Raw genomic sequence first — 25,433 nt, forward strand, 5'->3', positions numbered from 1 at the left:
AGAATATTAATTGTTAGGCTGAACAGAAATAAAATTAAGAATTAAATAAATACAGACTCACCAACTACTAACAAATTAGCTGCTTCACTCGTGCTGGCTTCTCTTTATTTTATAAGATATGCGGTTTGCCATGACCTGTTATTTTTACATGTTACTCCCTTTTACTGTAATAGTAAATCATTTTCACAATACTTATTTTGTGATTATTTTACAGATTTTCCATGACTTGCATAAATGTACTGTCACCCTTCCTCCCACATTGGTATCATTCCAATACTCTGTAAGAACTCAAAGGCCCTCCTCCTTTTTCTCTGTTAGCTTCCGATTCTTGTACTTGTGAACTGTGCTCATCAGCAAACCGTTGTAACACCCCTTCCTCTTTCAGAGGTTCCTGAAGTAGAATCGGAGAGTCCCTTTCAGCCTTCCACAGCACATAGCATCTTCGCATCCTGGGGGTATCGACCTCACGATGAGTTTTTAAAAATCTTTTAGTTACTTTAGCCAGACCGGGTAAGGATGGCAGATTTCCTTCCCTAAAGGGCATGAGCGAAACAAGTGGGTACTTTATGGCAATCGACAATGTTTCAGGTTCATGACTTTTAATTCCAGATTTTTTTTAAAATTTGAATTCAAATTCCAACATCTGCTGTGGTGGGATTTGAACCTGGGTTCCCAGAGCATTACCTCCCCCACCTCACCCTCAAATTTATCAGAATATCAGAGATCAATCCCTCATTGGATGTGGCCATCGCTAGCAAAAATAGTATTTATTGCCCACCCTTAATTGCCCTTAAACTAAATGGTTTTCTCAGCCATTGTGAAGCGCAGTTAATAGTCAACCACATTGCTGTGGGTCTGGAGGCCAGATTGCGTAGGATGGCAGATTTCCTTCCCTTCACAGCATTAGTGATCCAGATGTGTTTTTGCAACAATTACAGGGCAAGTGTGGGCAACACGGTAGCACAGTGGCTAGCACAGTTGCACCACAGCGCCAGGGTCCCAGGTTCAATTCCCGGCTCGGGTCACTGTCTGTGCGGAGTCTGCACGTTCTCCCCGTGTGTGCGTGGGTTTCCTCCGGGTGCTCCGGTTTCCCCCCACAGTCCAAAGATGTGTAGGTTAGGTGGATTGGCCATGAAAAACTGCCCTTAGTGTCCAAAAAAGGTTAGGTGGGGTTACAGGGATAGGCTGGGGTGCACTTTCCAGAGTGCGGTGCGGACTAAAAGGTCTCCCTGTGCACTGTACATTTTATGAATTGACGATAGTCTCATTGCTGAGACTAGCTTTCAACTCCAGATTTAATAATTGAATTCAAATGTCGCCAGAAGCGGTGATGGGATTTGAACTCATGTCCCCAGAGCAATAGCCTGGGCCTCTGGATTACCAGTCAAGTGACAATACCACTGTGCCTCCATCTCATGACATTGTGACACACAAGGTTTGAGCAAGTGGAGCTTCTGGTGAAAAGCTTTGCTGACCAAAATGTCAAGTTGCCTTGAGCCTTGACTGAGGAGCCGATGAGTAAAAGGTAGATCAACATCGGTGCACACATTAGGACCCCCATGAAGGGTCATTTTCAATCTTGTTCCACAAATGACAACTCGTGTAGAATCAGTTGAAGTATATGCAGAAAATCGTTTGGAAATTGAAATGTTGCACTCCACTTTATGTGAGGAAAATGAGTCATAATATTTATCTTTCTTTGCAAAATCATAATATTGTCATACCGGGAAACATGCTTGTGGGAGTGTGACTGGTATAACTGAATTGGAGACAGATAGACAGATCAATTGAGGAAGTGTGATAGCAAATTACTTAAAATGGTAATGAGACAGGGGAGCTTGAACAGGAATTTACAGAAGGCAAAATAAAATAAGTGGTTTAAAGTTGGCTGTTGTATTTTATAAGGAACATATACAATTGGCAGATTGTAAATAGCTGAGGCAATATTGTGTCAGTTTACTTTTAAAATATAATAAATTTAAAAAGGGGTTGATTAATCCTAGGAAAAGGAACTTTTAAAGGGTTGTAGAAACGAGGGGCAGCATGGTACACAGTGGGGGCAGCACGGTAGCACAGTGGTTAGCACAGTTGCTTCACAACTCCAGGGTCCCAGGTTCGATTCCCACTTGGGTCACTTACTGTGCGGAGTCTGCACGTTCTCCCCGTGTCTGCGTGGGTTTCCTCCGGGTGCTCCGGTTTCCTCCCATAGTTCCAAAGATGTGCAGGTTAGATGGATTAGCCATGATAAATTGCCCTTAGTGCCCAAAAGGGTTAGGTGGGGTTACTGGGTTACAGGAATAGGGTGGAGGTGTGAGCTTAAGTGGGGTGCTCTTTCCAAGGGCCGGTGCAGACTTCATGGGCCGAATGGCTCCTTCTGCACTGTAAAATCTAATATTCTATGAATAAAGTATAAAATCAAAGGGTTGGGAGGGACAGATTTAAGGAACACAGTGTGTGGGTGTGAGGACTATGAAATCTCAAACATGGTTGTGTGGGTGTTGAAGCCAGACCTGTGAACAGCAGTTTTCTGCCACACTCAGAGAGCACCCTAAAAGCAGCAGGACATTGAGTGGTAATGTTACTGGAATTCTATAGATTCGAAAATCTATAAGGACTGTTGCCATCAAATGGGGGTTCAGCTCTTAAGTTTATTTAAGTCAAAATCATTTAGGGAATGTTTGGAAAGCACTGTGTTTTAAGTCGTGTTAATTCTTTTTTTCTTTATTCTAATAAATATTTAAATTTAATGTATGATCATCACAATTTGTTTTAATGCTTTTATTGTTTTCATTTTTTACAGGTGAGTCATTGCTTCATATTGCTCCATCTTACAATTCCGTCCCTCCTAACAAATTTAAATAATTTGCTGTACAAGTGGTTGGCATGAGATGGAACTAAGTTGGCATGGGACTATGAATGCCATGGGAATCGGAAGATGGCACAGGTTGGCAGAGTATGAGCAGCCATGGGGGGAGGGGGGTTGGTGGGGGGGCATGAGGCAGCAGGGGTTTGCATGGGTGGAGCATTGGGGGGGGTGTGAGGGCTAGAGAGCTGCTTTTCTTTTGCAACTGGGACAAAGTCATGGAGCACCACGGTCGGCCTTTCAGACAGCCTACCTCCACATCTGGCTACCCCTTTGGCTGCCTCCGAACCCTTTCCGGGGGCAGCGTGTCCGACTCTGAACGTCTGAATTGAAAATCCTGGAGGACTTCCTCCCAAGTTGGGCTTTCAGAGCTGGGAATTTTCCTGCCTCGGGACTGAAAATTCAGACCTCAGTCTTGAACGTTGACATGGTCTCTGATTCAACCCTTCATTCATTTCATAGCCTCCCCTCGTGCCCATGTTAAAAACACTTCTCTCGACCTAAATCTCTTCCAGTTAATCTTATATCTATGTCCCCCTGAACCACTAGAAGCAATCCCATTCTTCATTGGGACCATCATCAATTCACCCCATACTCTCATAGCCCCTTGACTCAACTGATCCAAATAGTTCACAATAGGCACAGAAGTGAACCGGAGTGCAGAATTTATTGCAAGTACCTTGTGTTCAATAAGAAGTTCATTTCATAGTTTAATGACATGAACTACCGTATTACCTTGAAATTAGTTTGAAATTGGAATACGTCCAGATAGTCCCCAGTGACTTTGGGTCAAACATTAAAAGATTAAACCCTTCCTCCTGCACCATTCAATGACCTACCAATAAACCACATCTTCTTAAAATTACAATTTGGGCACTTCCCCAAATTCCTGCAGGCAATTTTTCTTCACTTCAAGCCAGTTTCAAACTCTTCCATTGACATTTCAATGCACTTTAATCCAGCTCCAAGAATCTCTTCCCAGTGGCTCCATTTACCAGATTACAGCCTGATCTTCGAGAGAGCGTCTCTTATAAAAACAAAGCTACACTATTTAATCACAGGGATGCAGATTAATGTATAAAACAGTCAAGTCCTTACGTGACTGTTAGAAACATGTTCCTTAAATACCACCCACACCTTTCATTCCTATATATCGTCCCATAGAAATTGAGGGGCAAAATTTTTCTTTAACAAGGAATTTCCTCTCATCATAATAATCTTTATTGTCACAAGTAGGCTTACATTAACACTTTAATGAAGTTACTGTGAAAATCCCCTCGTCGTCACATTCTGACGCCTGTTCGGGTACGTGGAGGGAGAATTCAGAATGTCCAAATTATCTAAAAACAAGTCTTTCGGGACTTGTGGAAGGAAACCAGAGCGCCCGGAGGAAACCCACGCAGACACAGGGAGAACGTGCAGACTCTGCACAGATAGTGACACAAGCCAGGAATCGAACCTGGGACGCAGGTGCTGTGAAGCAACAGTGCTAACCACTGTGCTACCGTGCCACCCACAAAGCTAAAGATAACTGGTTCACATGGATAATCTTCCAAACAACAATTTTGACTTATTGTCTTTAATGTAGTAAAACAAATCTCCCTAGGCTCTCAGAGAGCGCATATAAAGAGTTTTCAGTACCGGTGACCAAATTAGACAGGTTTTAAGAAGCACCGTAAAGGGATGCAACATGTAGAGAGGGGAAGAATTTTAGTGAAGGGATTCCAAAGCTCAGAACCAGGACAGCTGAATGTACGACCATCAGTGGTGGAGCGATTAAAGCTGGAGATGCTTACAAGGCCAAAAGTAGAGAAGTGCAAAGATCTCAATGGAAGTGGGTGTTTCAGGACTGGAGGAGGTTACAGAGACAGGCAGGGGGAGACTCCAGAGGGATTTGAACACAATGAGAATTTCAGAAGTGTTGCAGCACCAGAGGTTAATAGAGGTCAGCGAGCACCGAGGGTGGGGTGGTGATAGTGGAACGAGACTTGCTGCCATGAACCAGATGATTCAAGTGGTTGCATGGTCATCATTAAACTTTTTATTCCAGATTTTTATTGGAATTCAAATTTCACCATTTGCAGTGGCAGGATTTGAACTTGGGTCCCAGAACATGACCCTGGGTCTCTGGTTTATTAGTCCAGTGACAAGACCACTATGCCATCAACTCCCCATCAATAGAGATCCAGAGGGGTGGGGTTAATTGCCGAAGTTAAGGAAATAGAGGGATTTGGAACTGGTTAAATTTAAAGATTCCATGTAGTTAAATGTATTGCTCATAGGCTTTCTTGTTTTATTTTTGTTGTTTAGATCAAACATTTATTTTGTTTAAAACCACCATAAAAACATTTGGGACATCCTTCACTGGTCTTCACACCTTTCCTCAAATTATACCAAATTAAGAGCAGGCATTTCAAGCTTCCCTTCTAGGATTTGGAATGCCCTCGCATTTAACATCAGCTATGCTCTTAACAGGAAGTAACTGTCGCAGTGAGGAGAGGAGTGTGAAGCATCTCAGGAAGTAGTCCCAGCTAGGTCTTGATTTTATTTAACCTTTGTGAATAGTTAGCACGCACATAAATGGTTTTTGAATAAAAGACCATCGCCTCCAGCAAAATCTCTTCTCAAGTAAGGAGCAAACAAATTCCAAGATAAACCCCCAATAACAGATACATCACCAGTGGCAACAGTAACCCACTGAGCTTAAGTGGACCACAATCACTGAAATCAGCCAATGGCAGTTCTGTGCACCAGTACCAACTGTTTCAGGTTGCATTATTTTGTCCTATTTTTGCTATGCATGCTGTTGTGATTGCCAATCAAATGAAGTAGCAAGACAAGATGTGGCAGCTACAAGAAGATATAGAGCTGCTGTCTTTGTGGCGAAAGAGCAAAATATATCAACACCAGAAAACTGTTGACACTTACGAGATTAACTGAAATAGTGTGCAAATTAATTTACATATTCTTAATTCTCTAATTTTGCACCCCATTTTAAAAAATTTATTCTTGGACATTTGTTGCACATCCATATTCGTCTTCGAGGTGGTGGTGCTGAGCTGTCTTCTTGATCGTCTGCAATCGACAGGGTGAGATACACCTCCAGTGATTAGGGAGTTCCAGGATTTTGATCCAGGGACAGTGAAGGAACAGGTGGGGGCATTCCCATGCATCTGTTGCCCTAGCCCTTCATATGGTTTTAGAAAGTGTCATCAAAGGAGTCTTGGTGAGTTGCTGCAGCGCATCTTGCAGATGGTACACACTGCTGCCACTGTGTTGGTGGTGAAGCTTGCAAATGGTGGCGGATGGGTACCAATCAAGCAGACTGTTCATTCCTAGATGGCGTCGAGCTTCTCGAGTGTGGTTGGAGCTGTACTCATCCAGGCAAGTGGAGAATATTCCATCACACTCCTGACTTATGCCTTGTTATTGGCTTTGTAACAGGTTTTGGGGAGTCTTGAGGGAATCATTCCACATCCGTGAGCCTATACCTTGTGTTAGCAGTCTTGCCATCATGGTGGGCAGCACAGGAAGACCTGATTGTTCTCCCAAATTGAACCTGCAGTACACTTTTATTAATTTAGAAATATAGGAGTTGGGATGGTTGAATGACAGAGTACTGGAACTGTTTGATGTGCTGCCAATAATCAGTGAGGGAGTCAAGAGATTGAGGGGAAGACATAGATAGTTCATGTCACTGAAACTGATGTGCAGGGGAAAAGGGAGTGAGACGAGATTACAGACCAGTATTTTTCTTTTGCAGCGTTGGGTGAACGGGAATGATGGAGTTTTACACGGAATGAATAATTATGCTCCATTGCTGAGGAATTGGGTCGTGGGGGCGAAGGCTTCAGAAGCAAAATGGTTGAGAACTTTGCCAGTAAATGGATCACCACATCCATTCAACCTAACCATGTTCAAAGCTGTAAGCAGGAACAGCAAGTATCAACTTCCCTCAACCAGATTGCCACTGTAATTGTATTTTGGGATTTGTTAGTAATGTTGGATGTTGCAATTCTACCAATTTAAGCAACGCATCTAATGTTGCCACAGCATTAAACTGCAGAATGTTAGAAACATAGCAATGAGGCCTATGGACTATTTCTGTATGATAATCATCTGACCGAGTCAAATTTCAACTGAACGGAATCAGAAAATACCATGGAATTAGTCCTCCCACTGAAGTGCATATTTGGTTGGATCCCATCATGGTGCGACTTCATTTGCCCTAATCATTTGGAATTTGAAAGTGAACAATACCTTATTGTTGGATGAAAAGATTCTTTCAAGAACTCTTTTGCAAGAGATTAAGTAAAGGTCATTTTTATTCCCTAATGCTAACATTATGTGGAACAAACAACACACAGGCAATTCTCCTCAATAAGTCCACACTCGTGCCTATGCTCCACACAGGCATCCACCTATCCCCCTTTATTAAACTCCGGCTAACCATCCAGTCTGGATTCAATCTCAGTCCGTGCTAAGTAATCTGATTGGTTACAGGAGCAGCACACATGCTGCTCGATCTGAGGCAAAACGAAAAGCAGGGTCACCGATTGTCATCAAAAGGACCCCTCTGGCATAGGCCCGAGTGATCAGTCTCTCTGCATTTAAACAAATAGCTAACCTTCACCATCAATGTTCAGAGCATGAATAATGGCCATTTGGATGGGGTACCCCATCACCAACGCTTAATTTGTACTGAAAAAAAGTCCAAAATGCGTGTGGCATTTAGTGAAAAATATATAAAGAATTAACTTACTGAATTAAAAAAAAACACATTTTACCAACTTAGAGTAAAATACGGATGATAGCTTTAATTAGATTTAAAGGGTATTCAACAAGGATTGACTCGAGATGCTAAGGCACAACGAAAACCAAATGGTATGGAGGAGGTACAGCACAAAATCCTGTACAAAAAAAGGTGGGGAAGCCATAAACAAGTTTTACTTTAGTTTATTCATTCGTTCACAGGATGTGTCACTGACAAGAGGAGGATATATTGTCCATTCTCAACTTTACTTGAGAAACTGGTGGTGAGCAGCCTTAGTGGCCCGCTAGCCCATTTCAAAGAACAGTTAGGAATCAAACACACTGCCGAGCGTCTAGTCACATATGGACCAGACTGGGAAGGGTGGCAGGTTTCCTTCCCTAAAGGACATTGGTAAACTAGTGGACTTTTACAACAAATCTGTTAGCTCAGCATCACTGGGACTAGCTTTTTATTCCAGATTTTAATTAGCTAAAGACAATTCACAAATTACCATCCATGCGATTTGAATTCAGAATCCCTACAGTACAGGAGACCATAGGGTGGCACAGTGGTTAGCACTGCTGCCTCATGATGCTGAGGACCCAGGTTCAATCCCGGCCCCAGGACACTGCCCATGTGGAGTTTGCACATTCTCTCCGTGTCTGCGTGGGTCTCACTCCCACAACCAAAGATGTGCAGGTTGGGTGGATTGGCCGTGCAAAATTGCTCCTTGGGGAAAAAAAAATTGGATACACTAAATAAAATTTTTGTAAGTACCGAACATTCGGCGCATCGAGTCTGCACAGAGCTTTCAAAGGAGCACCCCACCCAAGCCCACTACCCTGCCCGATCCCCGTAACCTCACCTAACCTTGGACACGAAGGTACAATTTAACATGGCCAATCACCCTAACCTGGGCATCTTTGGACTGTGGGAGGAAACCCACACAGACACGGGGAAGAATGTCCAAACTCCACACAGTCACCCACCCAAGTTCGGAATTGAACCCAGGTCCCTGGCGCTGTGAGGCAGCAGTGCTAACCACTGTGCCGCTCATGTTTCCAGACTGGTTGTCGGGACTCTAGATTTAACCTAACAAATATAACCGCTGTGACTGGTGAGTGGGACACAGCAGTGGATTGCCCTAGGACCACTAAATTGAACAAATGTATCAGAAATAAGGTATCCCTAGTCAGCAGGTATTAAAATTAGAATGAGACGACATTGGGGGAGTGGTAATGTCACTTGACTCGTACTCCAGAGACCCAGCCTAATATGCCTAGGCAATGTGAGCTCAAACCCCACCACGGCAACTTGTGGAATATAAATACAGTTAATGTATCTGGAATATAAAGCAAGTCTCACTGATGGTGAGCATGACAACTATCATTGATTGCTGTTAAAAATCCATCTGGGTTCACTAATCTCCTTTAGGGAAAGAAATCTGCCGTCCTTACCCATTCTGGGTCTACGTGCGCCTCCAGACTCCCAGCAATGTGACTCCTAACTGCCTCCGAAATCACTGGGCAAGTCGTTCAGTTCAAGGGCAAATAGGGGATGGGCAACAAGTGCAGGCCTTGCCAGCGACACCCACCTCCCATGAAAGAATAAAAGCTGAGCAGCTAACGAAAAATGAATTGAGTTCAGGAGGAATATGCCCACTTTGTGAAATTCGACCAGTAAGTAACAAAATTACATTATTGCAGCATAGAACATGGGTTCCAGTATTCTGTGCATTCAAGGTCAATGTACCACAACATTCCCCCCTGAAGGTACAGCGTAAATTGAAACGGGTTAAAGGTTGGACTTGTTCTTACCGCAGGAGGAAAAACAAAAAGATAGGAGGTAGTTCAAATGAAGTTTTCAAACTTACAAAAGCAAGAGACTGATAAAGCTGATGCAGATAGATTGTTCACACAGGGGGAAATAGTTCAACCGCTAGGAAAATAACAAACAAGAGATGGAGACTGATCTACTTCACAAAAAAAGAAAAACATATCGCATTACTAGAGAAGACGACTGAAGTAACTCCTAGAAGATGGGTTCAAGAGATGGCCAGATTGTGCGTCTTCAGAAAATGCACGAACACAAAGCTTTGGTTACATGGTTTAATCTAGCCTGTTCAGCAATGCAAATCACAGGCAGCGAGACCAACAAAACCAGTCTTTTAAGTTTTTTTTAAATAACATATTTAAACAACCAATTCAACTTTCTAACATCGCCGCTTCTTGAACTTGGTCAACCTAAAAAATAAAAGTTCAGTATCCAAAAAGGTTTTAAACAAAAATATATACTGGCAAGTAAAACAAAAACAAGTAATGAACAAAGAAAATTAATGGGGGGGGGGGGGGGGGGGGGGGGGGGGGGGGGGGGGGGGGAGAAACGTTCCAGCCATCGCTTCTCGTACATGTAACAACTTGGAAAACCGGCCCACCGAGGACTTCAGCTTGAATCCACAATCATCCAAAATATCGTGTAGACTTAACTGGCACAAATGTCAGTCTTAAAATACTGTACGTCAAAGAAGTCTTCAAAGGGTCAACTGCTACAGTTAAGTCCTTTAGTGCTGGAGCTTCATATCTTCAGGTACCAAAGAAGTTCCCAGCGAAAAATGGCGGTTTGCTCATTTGTTTATGGCAGCTTTTCAAACGCAAAAACTAAATATATGCCTGAGGAGAAAGTATGCAAAAAAAGAATGGTCATTGCGATGCCCATTTTCAGATATAAATGCACCGTCATGCGTGGTTGGGTGCAATGGATGCCAATGTTTTAACAAATTGTTTACTTTATTGTTGTTACTCACACCTGGACATGACTAGGTAAAATCATTTAAGAAATAGGATGAAAAGCTCAGAGTGCGAGGAGACTTGCATTTATTAAGTAATTTCCACAACCACTGGACTTCTCTAAACACTTTACAGCAGAGTGTAGTCACTGTTGTAATGTTGGATGAGAGATCAAGAATTAAGAGCTTGATATACATAGATGGTCATCTATGAAATATCTGGTCACTGTCATAGGATCGGGGCGCGGCTGGAAAGGCCATCATTTGTTGCCCATCCCCAATTTCCCCTGAACGGAGTGACTTGCTCAGCCATTTCAGAGGGCAGTCAAGGATCACATGTAGGCCAGGCCAGGTGAGGGTGGCAGATTTCCTTCTCAAAGAGAAAACCAGGTGAGTTTTTAACAACAATTTATGTCTGCTTCATGGCGCCATTACGGAGACTAGCTTTCCAGATTTATTAATTGCATTTCAATTCTACCAGCTGCCATGGTGGCCTGCAAGCCCATGTCCCCTCAGAGCATTAGCCTGGGCCGTTGTCCAGTGACAATACCATGACGCCACCATCTCTCCTATTTATCTTCCACCAGAGCCTTTCACAGGCCCCGAATCCTCAAAACTTGTGACTAACTATGTAGTTTTGAAGAGTAATCACTGTTGTAAGAAATATAGCAGCTAATTTACACAAAGCAAGGTTCCACAAACAGCAATGTGGTAATGAGCAGATCTGGTTGTTGTGATTGGTTGAGGGATAAATATTGGCCAGGACAGCAGGGAGGAGAACTCCCCTTCTCTTCTTTGAAATAATGCCACAAGATTTTTAACCATCTTGGCTCAACATTTGACCAAAAGCAATATCGGACACCTATTGGTCACTGAGGTACAGTCACTCAAGGCCTTTAAGACAGAGCAAGGTAAAAATTGCAAAAGTGCAGAAAAACACAGAGCTGCGGATAGTTTCACAGTGGAACAATACAATTAACCCAATCTCCATTTCTGTCTAACTTCCTTCATTGAATTAAAGATGATGGCAGAGGAGGCAGCCATTGGGCTCATGATCATACTAACTCTCTGCAAAAGCAACTCAACTAATCCCAATTCCCCACCATTTTCCAATAGCCCTATCAATTTCCCAAATTTCCTCTCCAGATAATTACCCAATTTCTTTTTGAAAGCTATGATTGAATCTGCCTCCACCGCACACTAACAGTGCATTCCAGATCCTAACCATTTGCTGTGTGATTAAGATCTCCTCATGTCGTCATTCTTCTTTTGGCAATTATCTTTAATCTGTGTCCTCTTGTTCCTGATTCTTCCAATAGTGGGAACAGTTTCTTCCTGTTTACCCTGGCCGGACCCCGCATGACTTTGAACACCTCCATCAAATCTTCTCGAACTGCTCTTCTCCAAGCAGAGCAGCCCAGCATTTCCAATCTATCCACGTAACTGAAGTCCCCTCATGTCTGGAACTATTCTCCTAAATCACACTCTCTAATGCCTTCACATTCTCCCCAAGGTTGTAGCCACAATACTCCAGTTGAGACTGAACCAGTGTCCAACAAGTTCGCTGTAACATCTTTGCTTTTTGACTTTGTGGCCCCATTTATAAATCACAGGATTCTCTATGCCTCAACAACTTGCCCTAGCCATCACAACACCTTCAACGTTTGTGCACCGATAACCACAGATCCCACCACAACTCCTGTTTAGAATTGCATCTTTTATTTTTTACTGCCACTCCTCATTCTTCCCAGCAAAACTTCTTCTAACACTTCTCTGCAGTAAATTTCGTCTCCACGCATCTGCCCCTGCACACTTAACACAGGGTTCATGAAATGCAGAGAAAGAGGAAAAGGAGAAATGACAAAACCACTGCATTTTATAAACAAAGCCAAAAGAATATTGAAACACCCCAGTGTATGTCACAGAATATAAACAATTGGAAAAATGTTTCTTACACAATGCACAGCAGCTTTCTATTCTTACAGTACACGCTATAGCCACACCATCTATTGGCAGCAATAGTATACTGCAAAATTTATTGCATTTTCATTCACACTTGCAAAGCAAAACCAGGAAAATATGACAGTATTTTCTAAAACTTAAGGATATTGAAATGTTCCATCGACAATTCAACTATTTTAGTTAAATATGCGATGACAAATCGATTTCCTTTATAGCAGAATATGCAGTATAGCAAAATAAATTGGGCAAATGGGATTGCAAAGGCATCCTGGAAAGTAAGATCAGAGTTTATTCGGAACAATTACTTAGAGCAGTACATTCTATGGTCAACCAGGGAGCAGACTATCCTAGACTTGGTAACATGCAAGAAAACAAGATTAATTAGTGACCTTAAAGTAAAGGTGCCTCAAGGCAACAGCGATCATAACATAAAAGAATTTCATATTCAGCTTGAAGGTAGAAAGTTTGGGTCTATGAATTGTGTCTAAGGGTACGACACCATTCATACAATGGGACGAAGGCATAATTGGCTAAAGTGACCTGGAAAACGAAGTTAAGGGTAGGACAGTAGAGATTCAATGGCAGACTTTTAAAATATGTAATAACTCTGCAAAGATTTATCTTTAAGACAGAGATAGACAGGGTCTTGATTAATAAGGGGATCAGGGGTTACGGGAAGAAGGCAGAGAATGGGGATGAGAAAACTATCAATGGCGGAGCACTCAATGGGCCGAGTGGCCTAATTCTGCTCCTGATCTTACAGGATGTGGGTGCCGCTGGGTCAGCTGGCAATTACTGCCCATCACTGACTGCCCTTGAGAAGGGCCACGTGTGTTGTAACACCCACATGTAACAAGTCCTGTGTAATGTACTGAGGTTTAGCAGTGTTACTGGATCTCTCTCCTTACTATCGAGTATTTTTGGAGAAGGAATTGATATCAATGTTAACCAGGGCTCATTTAACTCCATATGGTGAAAAGACAATTACAATTTGATAATCCAATGAGCAGAAATTTCCTTCAACTAAATATTGAGACAAGTGTAGCCACTGTTTCCAGTCCCAATTCCAAATTCTGTTCCCTAGCTACCAACTCCATCCCACTCCCTGGCAACTGTCTGAGAATAATCACAACTGTTCACAACCCTAGTGTCACATTGACCCTGAAGTGAGCATCTGTAGTAAGTGAGCTGCTCCTTAAGAGAGCCACTATCAACTGGTGCATTAACCATGACAATGTCTCTACCAGAGTCCACTTGCCAACCAATCAGCACTCTCTTCTCAGACAGTATAAAGTATTGTTCACCCCCCATATCGGAATTCTTGCAAAGTGTCCTGAGTGCAAAGAGAAATGCTTCAACATGTCTATGTTTCAGAAATCTCATTATTGTTTTGAAATCCCTCCATAGCTTCGTCTATCCCTATCTCTGTGACTCTTCCAGCTTCACAATTCTCCCAAGATATTGTCACTCATCCAATCTGGCCTTTTCAACAATTCCAATTTTAATCACTCCACCACGGGTAAACATACCTTCAGTTGCAATGGCCCCAAGCTCTGCAATGCCCTCCCTACACACACCTATTTGTTCTTCAAGAAGTTCCTTAAAATCTACCTCTTTCACAAAGTTTTATCTTCTTTTGCAACTCTACCATATTTTCTTTTACTGTGTTCCTCTGTTGTTGACCAGAAGGGTGGTTGAAAGGGTTATACTTACTTGTAGCCTCCCACTCAGATTTGCTTAACGTTCCCTGTGAAACAAAAGGCACAAAAACAATATTTTGTAGTGGTTCCATTGAAAATTTCCTAACTGCATCTCCCACAAATTCTTGAATATCATTGCTCAAAATTTTAAACACTCATTGGCCCATTTTCAATAAACAAAAATGTACATTTTCTGCTTCCCCAAGGTTTGCTTCTAAAATGTCCTCCTTTGCAGGTAATTTCAACAACTTTTTCTAATATAAATGTTATCAATTCTACGCTCGTGCGGGTTAAGCTGTATCTTTTTTTTTTGCCTTTCCTTGTTTTGGGTGCTGTATTATTTTGTAACTTTGTGGCATTATTTTGTCAGAAAATGTAGGGTCACAATAAATATAAAATATATTTATTTTTCCTGAACAAATCCATGCTGGCTTTCCTTAATTAACCTGCATTTTGTCCCAAATTATTGCTTCAAGTGTTTTCCCGCCACAGAAATTAAATTGACAAGCCCCTAGTTGCTGGGCCAACCTTTACACACTTTTTTGAACAGGGCTGTAACATTTGCAACTCTCCAGGTCCTTTGGCACCAGCCCAGAGTCTATAAAGACTGGAAAATTATGGCGAACATCTCCACAGTTTCCACTCTTCACGTTCCTCAGTATCCTTGGATGCACCTCAACCCCTTCTGTTGCCTTTATCAACTAAGAATCGACAGACTGGCCAATACCTCCACCGTATTAAATTTTAAATCCTTCCAGTGTATTAATTACTTCCACTTTCATCATAGTCCAGGTAGCATCGACCTCAGGGATGCCAGCATTGCCGCCATCTTCAAGAAAGGAGGCAAAGCGGAGTGTGGGAACTACAAAGGAATTCTCCTAGTCTCAATCAGCAGGAAGATCATCGCCTGAATCCTGCATAGCCACTCTCTCACAGTCTCTGAAGAAATCCTTCCAGAAAACCAGCATGGCTTCCAAACAAGCAGAATGGTTGCTCGGTAACTTCCAGAGAATTGTCAGGAGCAATATTAACCACTCTACATGGCCTTCATCAATCTAAGGCTTTTAACTTGGGAAGGGCTATGGAAGACCCTGACAAAGGCCAGCTGCCCAGAGAAATTTATCAACAACGTCCAGCTCCTCCACAACAAGATGTCAGCAACAGTCCTCACCGATGGAAATAAGACAGTAAGACAGAAACCTTGGAGGTCAAGACTAGAGTCAAGCAGGGATGTGTCATCACCCCACCATCTTCATCACTGCCACCCTTCACCTTGTCAAGAACAAGCTTCCCAGTGGAGTAGACGTGGTCTACAGGATGGACGCAAAAGTTTTCAACCTCAACCAGTTGAAATCCAAGAAGAAAATTACACTGACATCGCTTGTGGAATTGCAGTGCGAGGGTGGCATTGCCATCTCCACTCAGAAGACAATCGCCAAGCCTTGCTTGACATCTACAGAAGCATACCAAAGAACTGGTCTCAGCCTCAACAAGATTCAAGTCCTTTACCAACCCGAACCAGGGCAAGATCCAGTCTCTTCCTCCATCAGGACCAACGGAGAAACCCTGCCAAACGTATTCCCCATATCTGGGAGCCACCTTTGCTCGAAGGCTGACATTGATGCAGAGATCCAATATCATATCCAATCCGCGAGCACCTCCTTCAGATGCCCAAGGACAGTAATCTTTGAAGATCTCAACATCCGTGCTAAGACCAAGATCCTCGTGTACAAGACGATCGTCCTCCCAACTCTTCCATGCGGCTCAGATACTTAGATTATGTACAGACTCCACCTCAAGGCCCATCAACACTGTCCAAAATGGATTCTTCACATCAGCAGGGAAAACAGGAGTGCTAACATCAGTGATCTTGAGGAGCAAAGAACACCAGCATCGAGGCATAATCATCCAAAACCAACTCTGCTGGGCCAGCCATGTGTTTTGGATGTCAGAGTCCCGACTGCCAAAGCAAATCTTCTTCACCAAGCTCAAGAAAGGCTTCCAAATAAGAGGGTGACACAGGAAGCTCTTCAAAGACACCCTGAAGGCTTACCTCAAGAAGTGCAACATGGATGTCAAGATCTGGGAGACCCTGACTCAGAAAAGGACTACTTGGAGGAACGTCCTGATTGAATGGACACAATTCTTCAAGGACACCCGACAGCAGAAGGAGACTGGGAAAAGGAGCCTGAGAAAGGAATACTACCAATCTAGCGTCCAAAGACCAATCCCACCTCCCGGAAACACCTGCCAAGTGTGCAGTCGAAGGATCGGAATCAACAGCAAGAATCCACCGAACTCATGACCAGTAACACATGGTTTCTTAGGTGGGCAATCATACTCGTTAGTGAGTAATCCCTGAAAACGACACCAAGCAATGTAATTGCATCTTTTTAGTTCCTTGGCTCTAGTCAAATAGATCTGTCCTGCACTCCTCTAGAATGTCCCTTCTCCAGCACTGCAATGTTCTCCTTAATCAAAACAGCCTCCCCTTCCCTTTTCTTCCTTTCTCATTTTTCCTGAAAACCTTGCATCCGCCAGTCCTGCCCTTTCTTCATCCACAAACCAAACTGCACCTGTAGCTCACCAATCCTATTCACCACATGTTGTGCATTCAAACACATGCGTATTTACCCTTATTTAGACTTTATTGCTTTTGCCCTTACTCTGACCCCACTGAATAACTTTTTATTCACTACTCCTGTGCTATTTCTCTCCCGGTATTCTGTGCACCTTGGTATTCCTATTAGCAAATGTCTTGTACTTAATTAAAATGTAGTCTCAATGTTTCAGTCACCAATTTTGTGCAATGCCAGTTCCACTTGGAGCCATGCCAACCGAGATTCCTGATACCTTCCAAATGTTATGAATACAGCCGGCAAAGACATTTTGTATTTGTTTGAAGTATTTGGCCGAATACCATTTCTTAACCTAAAGTGAGGTATTAGTCCTCCAGTTGAGCTCTCCTTGGGACTAGCTGAAAATTATTTGCCAGCAGCCTTTCCTATTAATATCTTACAGACATTATAAAATTGAGAGAGCCAATTTAAGGAAATCTCTAGCAATCTTCATTTGGGCTTTCAATTCGCAGGAAATAAAATGGGGCTCTGGAAAAATAGCAAATGACTTTTCAGCACAAAGGAAAGCCTGGGACAATTAATTAAAAGTTATTAAAGTGGCAAATATTCACTGGACGGCTCCAGATAAAAAGGAGCTATTCAAACTTACGATTGGTGGTCTTGCTTGCGGGTTCTTCAGGTAATCTTCTGCATGCACATAATCCTCCTTATTAATCTCAGGGCTATCACTATTCTCTGCACTAGGATATTGCTGTAAAATACACAAAAATAGAACAGATATCATTAAAGAATACACACATGATCTAAGTTGAAAACTTACGGCTTCCTCTTTACATTCAAGTGCTATTCAAGAAATTTTGAAAACCGGGTTGAGAAAACAAATTCATTAGTGAATCTTTGAAAATGGCAACACAAGTGGACAAGGTAGTCAAGAAAGCATACGGATGCTTGCCTTCATTGGACAGGGCATCACGTATAAAATCTGGCAAGTCATGCTGCAGTTCTATAGAACCTTGGCACGGCCACATTAGGAATATTGTGGACAATTCTGGTCACCACAATACCAGAATGATGTGGAGGCTTTGGAGAGGGTGCGGAGGAGGTTTACGAGGATGTTGCCTGGTCTGGAGGATGTTAGCTATGCAGAGAGGCTGAATGGGCTGTTTTCATTAGAAAGACGGAGGTTATGGGGTGACCTGAGAGAGGTCTACAAGATTATGAGGGGCATGGATAGAGTGGATCGGGCAGGCACTCTTTCCCAGGGTGGAGGGGTCAGTCATCAGCGGGCATAAGGTCCGTGGGGCAAAGTTTAGAGGAGATGTGCAATGTAGGTTTTTTTTTTTTTTACACAGAGGGTGGCGAGTGCCAGGAACGCATTGCCAGGGAGGTTTTGGAAGCAGATACATTAACAGTGTTCAAAAGGCATCTTGACAAATACATGGATAGGATGGGTACAGAGGGATACAGTACAAAGAAGTGCTGAGGGTTTTGACAAAGGCTAGTATCATGTCCAGTACAGGCTTGAAGGGCTGAAGGGCCTGTTCCTGTGCTGCATTGTTCTTTGAGTGAATTTTAACTGCTCTGCAGAGACTTTTGATCACAACAGGTTTCATGCACAAAGCATGTTCTAATTTACTCACAGGTTGTGTGTGTTGCTAGCAAGGCCAGCATTTATTGCACACCCCATGTCCTTAAGATGATAGTGAGCCATGCTCCCGAATTAGTGCAGTCCCTGGCACTGAGGCAGCAGTGCTAACCACTGTGTCACCACGCTGCCCACTGTTGAGTAAGAGCCACTTGATGACACTGTCAATAACATTTCACTACTTTACTGATGATTGAGAATAGATTGATGGTGGTAATTGGCTAGTTTGGGTTCAAACTGCTTTTTGTCGACAGGACATAGCAGGGCAATTTCCCACTTTGTCAGGTCGATGCCAGCATCATAGCTGTATGGGAACAGCTTGGCTACAAGAACGGTTTGTTCTGTAGCACCAGTCTTCAGCATTAGAGTCGAGATGTTATGTTATTGGTAACCATGCCCTCGCTGTAAACAGGCCGGGATTACTTGGAAGAATGTACAGTCTGGGCTTAATTAAATGTTGCGATTCAAAATTAGCGGATAATTCAGGGTTTGAAAGTTAATTTAATTGTCCAAACAGGCACAAAAGCATTACATGACAGGAATCATTTGCCAAAGAAAGTAAGAGACATAGAAATACTGGTGTTTAAAGTACAACCGAATTCCATGATTGTCCAAGTTAATGCACTAGAGAAACAACAGACTGACTGAATGGTCTTTTATCACTCCTGACTTTTCTCATGTTGTCTGTATCAAAGGGCAGCGAACAAGATAAGAAGAAAAAATTGTGGATCCTTAACCTCAAAAGATGTTAGTTTTAAGGGAAAACTAACAAAAGCAGAGTCAGGGGCTGGTTTAGCACACTGGGCTAAACAGCTGGCTTGTAATGCAGAACAAGGCCAGCGGAGCGGGTTCAATTCCCGTACCGGCCTCCCCGAACAGGTGCCGGACTGTGGCGACTAGGGGCTTTTCACAGTAACTTCATTGAAGCCTACTTGTGACAATAAGCGATTTTCACTTTTCACTTCAAGCTGTAGCAAACAATAATATCCAAAATAGGAAGCCAGAGAAGCAGACCACTTTATTGATCCAGAAGTGGTCATTTGTAATTTCTGTCACAAGATGTCAGCAAAGTGCTTCTCAAGTTCTGCCACATTTTAAAGCATAACACGGAATTGTAGTACGAATTTAAAAATACAATTTGCAGGGGGGGGGGGGGGGGGGAATTTAGGTCTCTTTGTTTAATTTTATTTAAAACGTTTCCTGTTTCCTCTCCCTGTACAATGTTTTGATCCGATGCAGATCCACAGGAGATATTAGGATGTTTGACCAAAAACTCAGCCAAAGCGGTAGGTTTTTGGGAGCATCTTAAAGGAGGAAAGAGAGAGGAGAGTTTTAGGGTAGGACTTGGCAATGAAAAGGACCTACTTACATTTGCAACTAAGCAGCCAGTATGAAGTGTAATTAGCAATACTAAAATATGACACACACAATTGGGACTAGCTTAGTGGTAAAAAGTGGGCAGAATGGACAAGTTGGGCTGAGGGGACGGTTTTCATGCTGTAAGCCTCTATGACTAATTCATAACTTTCAGATCCAACGCAGGAGTGTGTCGATTCCATAAAGTTCTGATTTCTGCAAATTGAGACTGTGAAACTTTCTGTATCAACTCGTCCTCCCAAACGAGGAAAGGAAACAGAGCCATTCATTAACCACAATGTTGGAAAAACATCCAAATTAAAACTTTTGATTTCAACCAATCCCAAGCACGCTGAATTTTGCACCACAAACTTGATATTTCATGCGTTTTAACATTAACAAAATTAAGTCAACATCAGAGAGGCCATTGATGCTCATCCAGTGTGAAGTGGCCAGAATCTTCGTTTGCTACAATTTCATCTTTACCTCCAATGACTTCATTTTCTTCAACAGCATTTTGTGTTCGGAATTCTGGACTTTTTCTTTAAAAAATTCCGCAAAAGTCATTTTTAAAATGAGCTTCATCTTGTGCTTTTTAGCCATCCTAGAAGCACAAACAGGAATAGTTTATCAAATTACACTGAACCCCCATACTGGGAGAAATTATATCGAAAAGGATTTGGCCAATTGTCTGAGGGGGCAGTAATGCATGGTAAAGGCTTTAATTCCCACAATGAGCTCACAAACACATTTACTAACACACTAACATGTTCACTTTAATGGACAACCATGAGCTCATAAAATTATCCTTAGCAGGTCTACAATCCAGCATGAAACAAATTGGAAGATTAAAACCCCCATTATATTTCCCAATGTACAAGCAATTACTTCAAGAGTGGCAAGTCCCTTACCCCAAATGAAAAGATGCACAATATTGTGTGACTTGCATAACTAATTCATTGCAATTGCGCTTTAATTCTTTTAATTTTTTTTTAGCTGGGAGCAGGATGGTTAAGAGAGAATGAAAGTGAAGATTCAAAGCAAATACAGGTACGCTTTCTCAAAAATATTGACTGGGGACCAATTTACAACAAATTACAAAGGGAGAGAAAAAACACTGAATATTCTTTTTTGGAAGAGCCACAAAACCGTGCTTACACTGTGAGCTGTATTTCAGTTCAATTAAAAATTGCCTAGAACGTGGAAAGCTCCCCCCAAAGCGGTAGAGCCTCTGAAATCTCCCCAACCCCAACTCAGCTTGAAGGAAGCCAGCAAAGAATGTCCTGACCTTCCCCCAAGAGTGTAGCTCGCCGTTTGGCCTTTACAGGTCAAACTGCCTCAGTGAACCATTTGCGCCAGGCAGTAACATAAGAGGGTTTTCTTTTTAAATAAAAGTTGTCTGAACGCAGTTCCCGATAACTAGTGGTCTACTAATCCTGATGCTCGGTTACTTGGTATCAGCTGTGCCTCAGTTGGCAGCAGATTGTGTCCCACTCCAGAAACTGGAGAACAGGAGACTAGGCTGACCCTCCTGCAGTACTGAGAGTGCTGAACCATTAGAGGTGCCATTTTGCACCTTAATCTGAAGCCCTGTTTACCTGTGGAAGCAAAAGATTCCAAGACACTATTTCAAAGAGTATGGGGAATTCTCCAGGAGTCTTAGCCAATATTTACCCCTCAAACAACATAACTACACAAAAAATATTGTCTGGTCTTTATCATATTGCTGTTTGTGGGAGCATGCATTGAGCAAATTGGTTGCCATATTTCCTACAACAATTACTGCACTTCAATAGTTATTCACTGGCTTTAGGATGTTCCAAGGGGCATGAAAAGCAAGTCCCACCTTTTTTCAAACTGCAAACGCAGATTTGTTTTACCAGTGTAAATGTTAAGTTTCCCTGGAACTCAAGGCAAGGATTAAAGCTTGCTGCTGTTTGTGACTGTCCACTTACACATTAAGTGGGCTGGTTTAGTTCAGTGGACTAGACAGCTGGTTTGCGATGCAGAACAAGGCCAGCAGTGCGGGTTCAATTCCCGTACTAGCTTACCCGAACAAGCGCCAGAATGTGGCGACTCGGGCTTTTCACTGCAACAATAAACGGTTATTATTATGTGTTTGACTGGTATCGTGCACGTTAAAAAATATTTTGAGTTGAAACACTCAGGGGATCTGTCTCCTTCCACGCTGTTCTATGATCCTGTGGATGACATTTTAACTAAAGGTCATATTCCAACAATTAAGACAAGTCGTCTGAAACTCATGTTTTAATTTTTTGAAGATGTTAATTGTGAATATGTCAAGCGAGGTAGCCTGGTAGTCTGGGGTTACTAATTTTGAATCAGGACTGCTTGCTCCACAGTACAATCCAGTCAGAAACTTACTCTTCAAACAGTGGAAAATAAACAAGGAATTCAGGGACATTAACAACTCCTTCCAAGTTAAAGTCATACTGGCAGCCAAAGAGTGGGTATTCACCCTTCTTCTGAAATGTCACGCTGTACAATTTATTTCCAAACGAGTTGGTTTCTGATGCTTCCAGGCGTTTTCTGAAGAGGAAAGAGATAAACTGAAGTGACGCCGATGTCATTTGAAAGCAGCATTGTGCATAATACTTATGAAAATGTCAGCTCCTCTTAAAACTAAATAAAATATTTAGACACTAACACAATACATAGAAACATAGAAAATAGGACATTCGGCCCTTCGAGCCTACTCCGCCATTCATTATGATCATGGCTGACCATCCAATTCGCTTTGAAATCGGAGGGGAGGCCAGGTATTTAACTAAACTCAGGATCAAAAGTAGCTAACAGAACTCAACAGGCATGGTTAGAAAGTAGAAACATCTGTTGCTGGGGAAACAAAGCTAATTGAGGTCCAAACACTTGGGGAAAGGATGTCAAATGGATTGAGGTAGGCTTCGCTTTTTTATTTAAAAAAAAGATTACCACCAATATAATAAACAAGGTTCCATGAAGCAATTCCCAGACAAATAAGGGGCCCAGAGATAAAATGTAATGATTCACGGAAAAAAGACTGAAGGTCAAGAAAACGGATACAAGCGTAAAATACAACATTGATGAAGATTACAAAATACATCAACTTGACGGCATTTCAAATGAGACCTCAAGACTGGTGATTACAAGACAGGAAGTAGGGCAAATAACAAGCAAAGCTCAGTCAGATAAGATTCTGCAAATATCCCTTCGGCTGCCAAGTGCTCGACCTCGGCTGTTCCCAACCTCAGTCAGTAACATAGTGTGGGGGATTGAGTGCAATGTGTTCAAGTTTGCTGAGGATACAAAGTTAGGTGGGCAAGTAAGCTATGAGAAGGATACAAAGAGACTGCAACGGTAGATGCGATAGTTAGCTGAGTGGGCAAGAACATGGCAGATGGAAGTTGGAGAGGAGGAATGTAAAGTTTCTACTTTAAGAAAATAAAAAGATAAAAACATGTTTTAAAAAGGTGACAGACTGGGAAATGTTGGCAATCAACAGGACCTTGCCACGTATCCTTTAATAGAATTCGCAAAAGTTACAGCAAGCAATTAAGGAAGCAAATGGTATGTTTGCTTTCATTACAAACAAATTGGAGTCAATATGTTTCATTGCAATGTCTCAGGGGTTTGGCGAGACCACACCTGAAGTACAGTTACTTTTTTGATTTCCTTATCCAAGAAAGAATATGCTTAGCTTAGAGGAAATGCATCAAAGGTTCGCTAGATTGATTCCTCGGAATAGCAGATCAGACGGATTCCTAGGATGAGCAGATTGCCCTATCAGGAGAGACAGAATAACCTGACCTATCTTTCCAAGAGTTTAGAAGAACGAGAGGTGAGCTAATTGAAACACATGAAATTCTTAAGGGGCTTGACAGGGTAAGTGAAGGATGATTTTTCCCTTGAATAAGGAATCTAGAGCAAGGAGTCACAATGTCAGAATAACGGGTCAACAATTTTGAACGGAGATGAGAAGGAATTTCTTCACAAGAGGCTTGTGAATCTTTGGAATTCTCTACCCCAGAGGGAAGTGGATGCGCAGTCAATGAGCACATAGAACACACAATGCAGGAGGCGGCCATTCAGCCCATCGAGTCTGCACCGACTCACTTAAGCCCTCACTTCCACCTTATCCCCTGAATCCAATAACCCCTCCTAACCTTTGTGGACACTAAGGGAAATTTAGCATGGCTAATCCACCTAACCTGCACGTCTTCGGACGTGGGAGGAAACCGGAGCATCCGGAGGAAACCCACGCAGACACAGGGAGACCGTGCAGACTCCGCACAGACAGTGACCCAGCGGGGAATCAAACCTGGGACCCTGGCACTGTGAAGCCACAGTGCTAACCATTATGCAACCGTGCTGCCCCATATTCAAGACAGAGCCAAATAGATTTTTGGAATTGTAAAGAATTTAAGGAATATGGGGATACGGAGGAAGGTCAGTTGAGGTAGAAGATCAACTATGATCTTATTGAATGAGGGAACGGACTCAAACGCCTATTCCTGCTCCTATTTCTTATGTTCTTAAATGCAACTGAACACGTGAAATAGGTTTTTCTTGCATTCGTTCTCAGGATGTGGAGTTCACTGATGCTGCTGGCATCTGTCTATCCCTAGGCAATACTGGGTAAATACTGGTGGGTCTTCATGAGCCACTGTAGACTGTATGGTGAAGGTGCCCCCACAGTAGTTTGGTAGGGAGTTCCAGGACTTTCCCACAGCAATCATGGTCCAGGTCAGAATGCCATCTAACATGGAGGGGGACTTGGGAGGTGCTGTTCCCATGCACCTGCTGCCCTGTCCTTCAAGGTGGCAGAGGTTACAGGTTTGGGAACTGACAAAACCTCGGCAAGTTGCTGTAGTGCATCCTGTAGATGATGTACACTAGTTATGTTTATGCTGGTGTTCAAGCTACTAAGTGCATGAGGTATCAATTAAGTTGAATGCTTCATCCCAGATGTGGAGATTCTGGAGTGTTCTTGCAGCTGCAAGCAAGCAGCAGTCTATTCCATTACGCCCCTATAAAGTGATGGAGGCATTGTGGGAGGGCACCACTTGCAACAGAGCATTCTGTTTCTAATATGGGAATAAGTAACTGGGAGGACAAATTCAGGCCATTAAAATCAGGCAAGTTATAACGGTTCATATTGATAAATAAGATCACCAGAAACTGCAGAATGTGGTGAACTCAGCCCAACGCATCACACATGCTTGTCACCCTCTCATTGGGGTCTAAATTAGAGTTTTGTCATTCAGTGTCCCCGCCGATTATTTCTCCCATACTCTTGTTGCAATTTTGGCAATGATGTTTACTCCAAGGTAAATTCAGACTCACACAAGTTCATAAGCATTTGGTGTAGTGCCAATGAAGTACCCGCCGGGGCGCAAGCGATCACAGGCATTCTTCAGCATGGTGTCAGCCTGTTGCAATGTCTCAAAGGAATAGTGGTAGACAAACTGACAGCTACAGATATCAAACATGATGTCAGGATCCTGATATTTCTCAGCCAGTAACTCCTGAAAAAAATAGCAATGCCAATTTACATTAAACATACACCAAGGATTAAACTAAAACTGAGCATTCTAAGAATATAGGTTAATAATAAAAATATACAGTTCTTAAACACTTGTCTCCCATCTTCTGCTGAATGCCTTTCTAAATGTGTCACAAATCATTGTGATCATTTTTGTTTCAACTAAAGCTTATTGTACGTCTTCCACCTTAGCCACGATTGTGATGACAGGGGACAAGTTTCCAAATTTCTTTAAATGGGCAACATTT

At 42.5% G+C, this 25,433-nt stretch overlaps 1 protein-coding gene across 1 annotated transcript in view; it reads right to left on the reverse strand.

Moving 5' to 3' along the window:
- Window positions 1-9,983: 9,983 nt before the first annotated feature.
- The window catches only part of rnmt (RNA (guanine-7-) methyltransferase), a 33,237-nt gene continuing 17,787 nt past the window's right edge, over window positions 9,984-25,433 (reverse strand). Inside the window, exons 5-10 of the mRNA XM_038808632.1 lie at window positions 24,987-25,168; window positions 22,029-22,193; window positions 20,130-20,247; window positions 17,292-17,393; window positions 14,077-14,110; window positions 9,984-10,285 (exon numbers count right to left, since the gene is read on the reverse strand). Of these exons, the coding sequence (XP_038664560.1) occupies window positions 10,248-10,285; window positions 14,077-14,110; window positions 17,292-17,393; window positions 20,130-20,247; window positions 22,029-22,193; window positions 24,987-25,168 (639 nt within the window). The 3' untranslated portion in view covers window positions 9,984-10,247. The remainder of the gene's footprint in view (window positions 10,286-14,076; window positions 14,111-17,291; window positions 17,394-20,129; window positions 20,248-22,028; window positions 22,194-24,986; window positions 25,169-25,433) is intronic.

The sequence above is a fragment of the Scyliorhinus canicula genome, chromosome 10 (assembly GCF_902713615.1).
Source record: "Scyliorhinus canicula chromosome 10, sScyCan1.1, whole genome shotgun sequence".
Lineage (NCBI taxonomy): Eukaryota > Metazoa > Chordata > Chondrichthyes > Carcharhiniformes > Scyliorhinidae > Scyliorhinus > Scyliorhinus canicula.